Source organism: Cetorhinus maximus, chromosome 15 (assembly GCF_964194155.1).
Source record: "Cetorhinus maximus chromosome 15, sCetMax3.hap1.1, whole genome shotgun sequence".
Taxonomy (NCBI): domain Eukaryota; kingdom Metazoa; phylum Chordata; class Chondrichthyes; order Lamniformes; family Cetorhinidae; genus Cetorhinus; species Cetorhinus maximus.
This window is the reverse complement of record NC_135893.1, coordinates 21,127,692-21,140,993: the sequence shown is the minus strand read 5'-3', so window position 1 is coordinate 21,140,993 and position 13,302 is coordinate 21,127,692. Positions and strand designations below refer to the sequence as shown.

At 44.1% G+C, this 13,302-nt stretch overlaps 1 protein-coding gene across 2 annotated transcripts in view; it reads left to right on the top strand.

Annotated features, from left to right (window-relative positions):
* The window catches only part of sdf4 (stromal cell derived factor 4), a 78,408-nt gene that overhangs the window by 42,776 nt on the left and 22,330 nt on the right, over nt 1–13,302 (top strand). For both annotated transcript variants that reach the window (XM_078558059.1, XM_078558058.1), the window contains exon 3: nt 2,519–2,632. In XM_078558059.1, coding sequence (XP_078414185.1) covers nt 2,519–2,632 — 114 coding nt within the window. The remainder of the gene's footprint in view (nt 1–2,518; nt 2,633–13,302) is intronic.

Sequence of the window (13,302 nt, the reverse complement as noted above, 5' to 3'; positions counted from 1 at the left end):
TCTCTTCAGAGGTGACTCATTTCCTCCCCCCACCCTGCCTGAAGTGACGTCTGCATGAGCCAGGGAATTCATAGTTCACCTGATACAGAGAAAAAGAATTGCTTTCCTGGACATATAGGAAACATTGCCTGTCACAGTCTAGCGAAGCTGCAAACCTTTCCACAATCTTGCTAAATAAAGAAATATAAATTCTTTCATAAACCAATTTACCTTTTAGCGCTTGGAATGAAATTATTTCTGTCCGGGTTTATTTTGTTGGCTTCGCTGCTAAACTTTAATCGTGAGGGGGTTTAACAGCCGAGGCCTGCACCAACTGCCAATTATACAGAGTTGCAAAGCTTATAGAGTCATTGTGGCACAGAAAGGGGTCATCTTTGCACCACTGAGCCCCACCACCAGCCCTGAAATCTGCACACTCCCTGGATGAACGGATGTGCTTATGAAGGAGGTACAGTAAGGACAAATTAACCAACCCCGTCACTCCCCGAATAATATGATGTCACCAGCTTCATCCTGCCAGATAATATGGATTGTGTCCCTATTGCTACCCTGTTTGTTAATTCAAACCAGAATACTTATCCTGCGTCATCCTACAGGACACAACATTTCAAAATTCTTCTACATATTCATTCTGTTCTTTTTTTTAATACTACCTAGCAGCCTATTTGATTTCTTTACAGCTGGCCAGACACTGGATGGATCTACTTTCAATCTCCGATCTCTTTCCTGATTTGCCTTTCTATATTTCCTTCATTTTTTTTTCTTTGCCCTTGAGATGTGAGCATCTCTGCTTTTTTGTTGCCCATCCCTAATTGCCCTTGGGGTTGTTGTGGTGAGCCGCCTTCTTGAACCGCTGCAGAGCATGTGGTGTGGGTAAACCCCTCGTGCTGTCAGGGAGGGAGTCCCAGGATTTTGACCCAGCGACAGTGAAGTCAAGATGGTGTGTGGCTTAGAGGAGAATTTGCAGATGGTAGTGTTCCCATGCACCTGCTGCCCTTGTCCTTCTAGGTGGTAGAAGTCGTGGGTTTGAAGGGTGTTGTTGAAGGAGCTTTTGCGAGTTGCTGCACTGCATCTTGTAGATTGTACACACTGCTGCCACTGTGTGCCGGTGATGGAGGAAGTGATTGTTTAAGATGGTGGATGGGGTGCCAACCAAGTGAGCTGCTGGATGGTGTTGAGCTTCTTGAGCGTTGTCGGGGTTGCATCATCCAGGCAAATGGAGAGTATCCCATCACACTCCCGACTTGTGCTTCATAGATGGTCCTACACAGCTTATTTTGTATCCCTAATGTACGACTTTGTATTTATCTGCATTAAACTGCATCTTGGTGCCAGCCATGGCTCAGTTGGTAGCACTCTTGCCCCTTAGTCAGAAGGGTGTGGGTTCAGGTCCCACTCCAGAGACTTGAGTACAAAAGTGAAGGCTGAAACTCCCAGTGCTGTAGTGAGGGAGTGCTGCACTGTCGGAAGTGCTATCTTTCAGATTGGACATTAAACTGAGCTCTCAGGTGGATCTAAAACATCCCACAGCTTTTGAACAAGAACAAGGAAGTTACACCTGGTGTCCTGGCCAATAATCACGCCTCAACCAACATCACTAAAACAGATTATCTGGTCATTAACACGTTGCTGTTTATGGGAGCTTACTGTACATATACTATCTGTGGTGTTTCCAACATTTACAGCAGTGACTATACTTCAAAAGTACTTCATTGGCTGTAAAACCCTTTGCAATGTCCTGATGTCAGACAAGGCACTATAGAAATGTAAGTCTTCCTCCTAATTTACCAATTGTTGGCCCATCTCCCAAAAAATTGTTCCGTTAACCCCAATATCTTGGCCTCATTTTTCACTGTGTTAATTAACCCTGCTATTTTGGCTTCATCTTTCAACTTTGAGATGCATCTACTCATGCTTCTTTCCAGGTGTTGAAGACTACTCATCCTCCTACAGAACCCTGTGGGTCTCCACTTGCCCATCCAGAATGCCTGCCTTTAACAGACTCTGGGGGCGGGCAGGAAACCCATGGTATCGGGTTGGGAGGCCGGTTTTACACCCTGCCCGATGGAGTGACTCCATTGGAGAGACAAATTGAGCAGAGTGGAAATCCAGCTTTGCACCCGGTAGGACCAATTTCTGGACGGACACATTAGGTTAATGTTGTCCCCTCTGTTTCTTGTGCCCCAAGCCACGACTCCAACCATCCCAGCAATTGTTAATCTGAATTAATCTCTGCTACTTCAGAGGATGATGAATGCATTGGACAGACCAATGGGCTAGAGGGTGGAGAAAAAGAAGTGAAAGAGGGGGCCATTTTATTCTGATGAAAGAAATGAGTGAGTGAGTGGTGCTGGAGAAAGCGCGATTCAGTAATTTCTGGATTTGGGACCATTCAGGTTTGCCGCCTTAGGCAGAATCTGTTTAATTTCTTCCACAAACATAGCCAAGCATTTTGTACCATACAATTTTCTGCACGCGCTCTTTTATTTTTCTTTAAACGTTTGCCATCTTCCTGTAGGTCAAGTGTCCTGGGATGAGTATCGAATCAAGTTTCTGGCAAGCAAGGGGTTTAATGAGAAAGAGGTGGCAGAGAAAATCAAAAACAACGAGGAACTGAAGATTGATGAAGAAAGTAAGTATATTTTGGCAATAACCTAAAATGCACACATTTAACTCTTACTGTGCACTTCCACTGCAGTGAAAAACATTGTTACTGTGACTGATGCACTGTATCACAGAGTGCTTCCTCTGGAATTGTATATATGATTCCCTATGAAAAGACTCCTGGTCTCGTTGTAGACACTCAGAGTTCAATCAGCCTAAACTGCTATTGTGTACCTAATGGCCTTCGGTTAAGACATAGCATTCATAGAGGTTTGGGAGCAGGTAATTTGCCTTCTGTCTCTGTTACCTAGCAGGGTGAGAGGAGTTGTTCGGGATCATGGGCCCCTTTAATGTGAACTGGTTTCGCATTTTTTAAAAAATAATAATATCAGCCAGGATTCCCACTCCTGAATGCCGTCCTGTGACTCCTGTTGGAAAATGCATGTGGACCGTGATTAGAACTGGATCAGGCACTGTTGTGATGCCTCTAGTGGTTGAGCAGCCTTGCTGTCCACCCACGTGCATGGAGAATGGGGCCATTGGAGGGCGGTCAGCATCTGTGGAAGTGCGCTTAGCAGGGGTGGAAAGGTTCAATGTGAAGCAAAAAAATGATCCATTCATCTTAACCTTTTAAAAAAAGGACACCGGACCTTCTGAAACCTACTGTGCTTCCTGTTTACTTTTCTCTTTGCAAGCCCATGAAGCTAAATGTTGCAGAAAACCCGAGCGCCCCCTCATGAAAAGGTAATTATGGTCACATTAGAGATGTTATCAGTTTTGTCTCCAAACATCACTTCGAAGTCAGCAATTTTTGCCTGTAAAACAATGGAAACATTTTGATCTGAAATGCCAGGTAGGTATTTGTTATTTACATCTGGGGAACTTTTTGTGCTGCCTAATCCACCACTGATGGGGTTAAATTTTGATGTCAGAAAATTGAAAATACCTACTGTTCCACTTAAGGGTTTGTTTGTGAGCTGAGCATTGTGAGTATTTACTAAGCCACTGTCTCAGTACATTATAGGTTCACCTCTCCCAATCCTATGGCTTTGTGCTGTTCTATTTAGCCCATTCCCTGTTTGTGCCAAAAAGCACAGCATAAGAATCAAACTGTTGCATGCGATTATGCTGCTGGGATTCCTTGCACACAGGACTTCCAGGCATTGTTTTTTTGCCAGCACGCTCTCCATTAAAAACATGCCTCAAATAGTCCTGTATGTTATCAATGTGTGGATAATTATTGCCATGCTAATCATACTGGTGGATTTGCCCTGTACCTGCTTTGAAGTTAGTATATCCTTCCTCAGGTACAGTACCCGAAACTGAACGCCATATTCCAGATGGGGTTTAACCAAGTCTTTATACAACTGAAGCGTTGCTTCCGTAGTCCAGCTCCCCCGAGGCCAATATTCCATTATCCTTTCTGCTTTTGCACTTTGGATGTGTTTTAATAATTTGTTTACTTGGATTCCCGGATCTCTTTGCACCTCAAGAGGATTATACATAGGGACGGCAATTTTGACCACTTGCTCAAAGAAATAGCCTGGTATAATCTATAATAAAATAATTTAAATTTGCCTCTAGTTTTGTTATTTAAGTGATGATGCCGTTTTTGATGGGAAGTCACATTCAGGGATTTGGGGATTAACACCCGAATTTGACTTTCTAAAAACTCTATTATTAGGCAGAAGAATGATGTTGCTCCCTTAGGGATTAACTCCAATGGATCAACATTATTCTCCTACCTTGACGGAGGTGTAGAGAGGCCAGGGATATTAAGGAACTCCCCTGGAGGTTAATGATCCAGTCTTTGAAACAGTTTTCTTTGAGAGCTGGGTAATGGGAGGGGCAGGTAGACAGTGTGCCGTATTCCAGCATCTCCAGTCTTTTTTAATTTTTTGCTGGGATGTAGGCATCACTGGCAGGGCCAGCATTTGTTGCCCATCCCTTATTGCCCCTGCACTGAGTGGCTTGTTAGGCCATTTCATGGGGCAGTTAAGAGTCAACCACATTGCTGTGGACCTGGAGTCACATGTAGGTAAGCATGGCAGATTTCCTTCCCTAAAGGACAAGAGTGAACCAGATGGGTTTTTACAACGGTCGTTGATAGTTGTCATGGTCACAATTACTGAGGCTAGCTTTGTATTCCAGATTTATTAATTGAATTTGAATTCCACCAGTTGCCAAAGTGGGATTTGAACCCTTGTCCCCAGAGCGTTAACCTGAGTGTCTGGATTACTAGTCAACTGACATTAACACTAGGCCATCATCTACCCTCTAACGCCCAGTTGGCATTCACAAAACCAAGTGTTGCAAGGAACAAATTTGTCCATCCTCAGCATGAGGTTGTTTAGCTGAGAGCTGTATCCATAAGGCCGACAGTCAGTTTAGCTGGCCAACCCTCAGACACTGAGAGGTGATGGAGCATTGCTGATTAATCCTTTTGTCTTCTGTGTCCAACTAGGTTGTAAAATGATGGACGCACACAGTCGACAGTTCTAGAACATCGGCTGAGAGAGATAGATGGGCCTAAGGCCTCCTTAAGATACAACCAGAAAAGGAAATTGGCCAGAAAAGGAAATATTTCGCCCACTGGCTAGGACAGTGTGGCACCTTTTGTTATTTTCTTTGTTCGAGGAGTGTTACTGAAATTTGGTTGTACTGCAATTAGATTTACTGCAAATATTACTCCATTCTCTTCATAATGGTGAAATAAATCATTTCGGTGCTTTACGTCCAAGTCACATTATCATGGACAAGTTATTTGCCAGTAATGGTAAACTCTTGGTCATATGCAGCATAGAAGGTGTTGTGATGCCCATGCCTCTGAGTCAGGAGCTCCACGTTCAAGTCCCACTCGAGGACTTGTTGGCCACGGAAGAAGCATTCAACAAGCTGCTAATCAGTCTGCCAGCCCTTCCAACACTTCCCCACTATTCCCCAAAGGGAAAGAAGTGGGTGTGAAGATATGAAACAAGCAAAAGGGACATAGGGACTAATTGTGGGAAAGATCAGTGATAAGGAGCCTAAGAAAAGTATCTAGTGCATGCTTGAAACCTGCAACATGGAGGAAAGGGTAGAATGAGGGTATTGGTTCTGTGGAACAGTGGGATTGAAAGTGGTGGGTAAGGAGCTTGGTAATTCTGCTTTGTCTCTTGCCACTAAATGGTGACCAAAAATTTGCAGTTGCCCTCTTTGAGCTTCATCTGCCTCTTTGAGATTTTGTGTAGGTCCGTGGTTCTTTCCTCTGTCTGGACTCTGTCCCCTAGTTTAGTATCATCTGAGAATTTGAGCAGCCATTGTTTGGTTTCCGAATTTCTGAAATGGTGGTTATTGTAGGTTAGAAACAGTAAGGGCTCCGTCATCAAGTCATGGGACATTCCAGTTAGTTATCTCATCCCTCCATCTTGATGTCCCTGATGCTCCCCTTCCTTCAGTTTACTGTTACTCAAGACGAGGCTTTTCTAAAATTCTATTGCTTTCAGGAGGGGTTTTATCGAGGATCTTGCAAAAATGTGTTGTGTAGCTTTTGCACTGTCATTTCCTCAAAAAATTGTTTGTCATTCAGGCATGATCTTCCCCTTTTGACAGTTGGTAGTTCACCTGATTCTTGTCCCTTAGCTAACCTTCAAGTTTACTGCTCAGAATAGTTTCAATTTTTCCCCAGTCATTGATGTTAGACTCATTTTTCCACATATAATTGATTTTTTTTGATGAAGTAACAGAGAGGTTTGGTGAAGGGAATGAGATGAGGTGAATGTTGTCTATATGGGTTTTTAGAAAGCGCTTAACAAAGCACCATACGAAAGGCTCATTAACAAAATTGAGGCCAGTTATCCAATTGGTTAAAAAAATTGGCTTAATGATAGAAAGCAACAAGTCGTGGTAGATGGTTGTTCTACAGACGAGAGAGTGGGAGACGGTGGTGTTCCCCAAGGGTCAGTGCTAGAACCACTGCTTTGTTGCTATATATAAATGACTTGGATCTTGGAATACAGGGTAACATTTCAAAATTTGCTAATAATACCAAACTTGGAAGATTGAGGACGATATGAATCACCTACAATAGGACATAGATAGACTAGCAGAATGGGCAGACAAGTGGCAGATGGAATTGAATACAGAGGAGTGCGAGGTGATGTATTTTGTAAGAAGGAATAGGAAGAGGCAATAAAGACTTAATGGCATAATTCTCAAGAGTATGTAGAGGCAGAGGGACCTGAGGGCGCATGTGCATCGATCTTTGAAGACAACAGGACATATTGAGAGTAGTTAGCAAAGCATTTGGGGTCCTGGGCTTCACAAATAGAGGCATCGAGTACAAAAGCAGAGAAGTCATGCTGAATCTTTATAAATCTCTGGTTAGGCACCAGCTAGAACTTTACATCCAGTTCTGGTGACCACCCTTCAGGAAGGATATGAAGGTCCTTGACAGGGTGCAGAGGAGATTTACCAGAGTGGTTCTAGGGATGGGGTGGGTTAGTTACAAGGTTAGGCTAGAAAGTCTGGGATTGTCCTCCTTGGAGCAAAGGAGATTGAAGGCAGATTTGATAGAGGCCTAAGAGATTATGACAGGGAAAAGCATCTGGTAGAAGGACGAGGGGTCACAGGTTTAAGATTTTGGGCAAGAGATGCAGGGGAATGTGAGGAAGAAGCTTTTTTACACAACCAGTGACCACGAGGGTGGTGGAAACAGAAACAGTCAATGATTTCAAAAGGAAATTGGACGGACATTTGAAAGAAATAAAGTTGTAGGGCTATGGGGATCGAGCAGGGGAATGGGGCTGACTGGATTGCTCTGCAGGGAGCCAGCATGAACTCAGTGGGCTGAATGGCCTCCTGTGTCATAAATGACTCTGTCTAATTTAATGAGAGTAATAAATGATCTCATATTCCAAGGACATCAATAGAAATTATTGAAGAATAAATTTGAAATGTGTATCAGGGAATTGGATCTAAACTTGAAAAGGAAATATGATTTTTTTAAAAAAATTCTTTCATGGGATGTGGGCCTCGCTGGCAAGGTCAACATTTATTGCCCATCCCTAGTTGCCCTTGAGAAGGTGGTGATGAGCCACCGCCTTGAATTGCTGCAGGCCATGTGGTGTAGGTATGCCCACAGTGCTGTTAGGGAGGGAGTTCCAGGATTTTGATCCAGCGAAAGTGAAGGCGACATGTTTCCAAGTTAAGGTGGTGATTGGCTTGGAGGGAGAACTTGAAGATGGTGGTGTTCCCATACATCTGCTGCCCTTTTCCTAGTTGGTAGAGGCCGCGGGTTTGGAAGGTGCTGTGGAAGGAGGCTTGGCGAGTCACAGGACTATGGGGCAAGAATGGGGTCACAGGACGAATTGGATAACCCTTTTCCAAAGAACCAGTACTGACAAGATGGGCTGAATGGTCTCCAAATGCGCTGTACGCTGCATCATGAAGAACTTTTGGCTTATATGACTTATTTCAGATGTTTGAAATAAGTCATTAATATCAGTCCAGGTAATGGAGATAAAAAAACTTTGGTTATTCAAACAATGAATGGTAAACCCTTGACATTCAATGGCATTACCATCCCTGAGTCTCCCAATATCAACCATTGGGTTACCATTGATCAGAAATTGAACTAGACCAGCTATGTAAACATTGGCTACAAGAGCAGGTCAGAGACTGGGAATTCTACAGAGAGTAATTCACATTCTAACTTCCCAAACCCTGTCCACATCTACAAAGTACAAGTCAGGAGTGTAATGGAATTATCCCCCACTTGCCTGGATGGTGTCAAGAAGCTTGACACCATCCAGGACAAAGCAGCCCGCTTGATTGGCAACCCATCCACAAACATTCACTCCCTCCACCATCGACGTACAGTGCCAGCAGTGTGTACCATCTACAAAATGCACTGCAGGAACTCACCAAGGCTCCTTGGACAGCGCCTTCCAAATCTACGATCACTATCACCTAGAAAGACAAGGGCAGCAAATGCATGAGAACACCACCACCTGGAAGTTCCCCTCCAAGTCACTCACCATCCTGACCTGGAAATATATCACCGTTCCTTCTCTCTCGCTGGGTCAAATTCCTGGAACTTCCTCCCTGACAGCACTGTGGGTGTACCCACATCACATGGACTGCAGCGGCTCAAGAAGGCAGCTCACCACCACCTTCTCAAAGGCAATTAAGGATGGGCAATAAATACTAGCCTAGCCAGCAATGCCCACATCCCATGAATGAATAATAAAAAAAAAAACTACAGTTGGGTACCATGATGAGAGAATCTGGGTACAGGAGCTGAATTGTCTCCTCACCATATTTGCTCTCCGTGCCAGGAATGTTACACAGATGTACGTTGTTCTGTTCATATGCAGCATAACTACAAGGTAAGGGGATTATCACCAATGGGGGAGTTTGTGTCTCTGAATACTCAGAACTGAATTGGTGAAATGAAAGGAATGAAACGTAAATGGACTTCGAATAGGAACTGAAAATCCACGGTGCCATGTTCACAGGAGCATTACTTCATAGTAATCAAATTTTCCTGACTGATTCAGAGAAATTCCAGAGACCTGAGAAATGTTCCCAGTGTCAGAGCAACATCACCAACAGGCTTTACTCGTCTTTTAACTGAAACGATAATTATCCACGGAATGGGACCTTTCACTGCGTCACCATCTACACCTTTATTCTGCCCTTTGATATAACAAAGCATCCCAAGCTTTCTTAGATATATACTCAGCAGATAACGTTTTGCATTTCCTGCACTCAAACCCCCTGCTTTCTTGCTTATTCTCCAGTCACTGCTGGCTATCAAACAGCAGCCCAAGACTGTCTGCTGCTGCCTTCCTCTTCCAGGGGCTTTATAATGAGGCCTCTTTTGTGAGTCAAAATTGTACACCAGGCAGCACACAGCAGTGACCCTTGGAGCTCTTCATTGCAGAGAAGATCCTGCATTTATATAGCATCTTTGACATCCCCAGCATCCCATTTTACAGCCAATGAATTGCATTTGAAATACACTGACTGTTGCAATGTAGAGAAATGCGGAAGTCAATTTTTTTGTTTATTCTTTCATGGGACGTGGGTGTCGATGGCAAGGCCAGCATTTGTTGCTCATCCCTAATTGCCCTTGTACTGAATGGTTTGCTAGGCCATCTCAGAAAGCAGTTAAGAGTCAACCACATTGCTGTGGGTCAACCACATGTAGGCCAGACCAGGTAAGGGTGGCAGATTTCCTTCTCCAAAAGGACACTAGTGAACCAGATGGGGGTTTTTTATGACGATTGATAGCAGTTTCATGGTCATTATTACTGAGACTAGCTTTCAATTCCAGATTTTTTTATTAATTGAATTTAAGTTCCACCAGCTGCCATGGTGGGAGTTGTGTCCCTGGAGCATTAGCCTGGACTCTGGATTACTAGTCCAGTGACATTACCACTGTGCTAGCCTCTCTCTCAGCTCTCAGCAGGGCGGCAGAGGCATCAAATGCGGTGATTAACCAGCCAACCTGTTGTAGTGCTGTTGGTTAAAGGAAGAATATGGGCCAGGACACCAAGTGAACTCCTGTTCTTCAGATCATTCCATGGGATCATTCACATCTATTTGAATGATGGACTGGGTGAGGCCTCATTAAATAATGGTGCCTCTGACAATGCAGCATTCCCTCATAACGTTGCTTGCTCAGACTGATACAGGCACTTCAACATTTCAGTCGTATGCTCATTTACAGTGAGAGATACAGCGTGGTCATTTACATTGAGAGTGTATGAGAGGAGCAACGTGGTCAGTTACAGAGAGAGAGAAGCAGCATGGTCATTTACAGTGAGAGAGTGTGAGAGAAACAGCATGGTCAGTTACAGAGAGAGAGAAACAGCGTGGTCATTTACAGTGAGATAAGAAGCGTGATCATTTACAGTGAGAGAGAGAGAGAAACAGCATGGTCATTTACAGTGAGAGAGTGAGAGAGAAACAGCATGGTCATTTACAGTGGGAGATTGTGAGAGAAACAACGTGGTCATTTACAGTGAGAGCGTGTGAGAGAAACAGCGTGGTCAGTTGAGTGAGAGTGGGAGAGAAACAGTGTGGTCAGTTGAGTGAGAGTGGGAGAGAAACAGTGTGGTCAGTTACAGAGTGAGAGAGAAACAGTGTGGTCATTTACATTGAGAGAATGTGAGAGAAACAGCGTGGTCATTTACATTGAGAGAGTGTAAGAGAAACAGCGTGGTCATTTACAGCGAGAGAATGAGAGAGAGACAGCGTGGTCACTTACAGCGAGAGAATGAGAGAGAGACAGCGTGGTCATTTACAGCGAGAGAATGAGAGAGAGACAGTGTGGTCGTTTACAGCGAGAGAATGAGAGAGACAGCGTGGTCACTTACAGCGAGAGAATGAGAGAGAGACAGCGTGGTCATTTACAGCAAGAGAATGAGAGAGAAACAGCGTGGTCATTTACAGGGAGAGAGTGTGAGAGAAGCAGCATGGTCATTTACAGGGAGCGAGTGCAAGAGGAGCCTTTAACAGTGAGAGAGTGAGAGAAAGGTGTGAAACCAATAAAGAGCATGAGAGGGAAAAGAGCGCAGAGAGCAGCTGATTGGTGAGTAGGATTGGTGAGTATTTCTAGTCTTTATAGTAAAAGTAAGGTCTTTAATTTGTGTTTAGATCTCTAGTCTTTTTTTGTTCTTTTTCTTAAAGCTAGCTTGTTAAGTATAAGGCCGATACTGGTGTGTATATAAAAAAAATTACAATAAAGTATAAAGACCAGGGATACTAGAGTAATCAATTGATAAATTGAACAAAATACAATAATGATGGCAGGACAGGTGATGTGTTGCTGCTGAGCATGTGGGAGCTGCTGGACACCAAGGTGATCCAGAGCGAACACATCTGTACCAAGTGTTTGCAGCTCGAGGAACTTCGGATCCAAGTTGAGGAGCTGGAGTCCGAGCTGCAGACATTGCGCCACATCAGGGAGGGGGAAAGTTACCTGGACACTTTGCTCCAGGAGGCAGTCACACCCCTCAGATTACGTACTTCAAATTTGGTTTGTGATCAGGGACAGGAGGGTGTGACCGCAGAGAAGGCAGGTATGGGGACTCGGGGATAGAGCTCGAGGAGCCTTGGCCCCTGCATCTGTCCAACAGTTACAAGGTTCTTCAAGCTGTGTGGACGGGAGTGGGGGCTGCAGGGGAGGATGAGCAAACTGACCACAGCACAGGGAGCCATTCAAGTGGGTGGAGGAAATGGAAGTGTAGTAGTGGTAGGAGACAGTATAATTAGGGGGATAGATACTGTTTTGTGAAGCAATGAGCATGAGTCCCGAAGGCTGTGTTGCCTGTCCGGTGCCAGGGTTAAGGACATCTCCTCAGGGCTAGGGAGGAACTTGGAGTGGAAGGGCAGGGATCCAGTTGTCGTCATCCACGTTGGTACCAACAACATTGATAAGACTATAAAGGAGGTTCTGCTGAAAGAATTTGAACAGTTAGGAGCTAAATTAAAAAGCAGAACCTCCAAGGTAATAATCTCAGGATTAGTGCCTGAGCCACAGGCAAACTGGCATAGGGTAAATAAAGTCAAGGAGTTAAATGCGTGGCTCAGAGATTGGTGTGGGAGGAATGGGATTCAGTTCATGGGGCACTGGCACCATTACTGGGGTAGAAGGGAGCTGTTCCAGTGGGACAGGCTTCACTTGAACCATGCTGGAATCTGTGTCCTGGCAAACCAAATAACTAGGGCTGTAGAGAGGGCTTTAAACTAAATAGAGGTGGGGAGGGTTCTGGAAAGGGGATACGTAGGCTTACAAAGCAAAAGGACATGGCAGCCTTGCAGGGCAGCTATTTAGGTAATGACACCCAGAGTGTGACAGGAAGGGACAGAGTGTACAAACATCATAAAAAGCAGCCAATAGGTAGAAAGTCAAAATTAATGGCCCTTTACTTAAATGCGCATTGTGTTTGGAACAGAATAAATGAATTAACAGCAAAAATAGAGGTTAATGGGTATGATCTTATAGCCATTATGGAGACGTGGTTACAAGGAGATCATGGCTGGGAACTTAATATTCAGGGGTATGTGACTTTTCGAAAGGACCGGCAGGAAGGAAAGGGTGGTGGGGAAATTAATGGGGCTAAAGGCTGATAAGTCCTCTGGACCTGATGGGTTGCATCCTAGGATATTAAAGGAAGTAGTTACAGAGATAGTGGATGCACTGGTAGTAATCTTCCAAGAATCCCTAGATTCTGGAAAAGTCCCAGAGGATTGGAGAACAGCCGATGTAACATCCTTATTCAAAAAGGGAGGGAGATAAAAAACAGGTAACTATAGGCCAGTTAGCTTACATCTGTCATTGGAGTCTGTCATAAAGGGCGTAATAGCAGAACATTTAGAAATACATAATCTAATCAAGCAGAGTCAGCATGGCTTCATAAAGGGGAAATCATGCCTAATAAATTTATTAGAATTCTTTGAGGATGTAACAAGCAGGATAGATAAAGGGGAACCAGTAGATGTAACATATTTGGATTTCCAAAAGTCTTTCGATATGGAGACACATAAGGCTACTTAATAAGATAAGAGCCTATAGTGTTGGGGTAGTATATTAGCTTCAATAGAGGATTGGCTTACTAATAGAAAACAGAGAGTTGGGATAAGGGGGGCATTTTCGGGATGGCAAGCTGTAACTAGTGGAGTGCGACAGGGATCAGTGCTGGGGACACA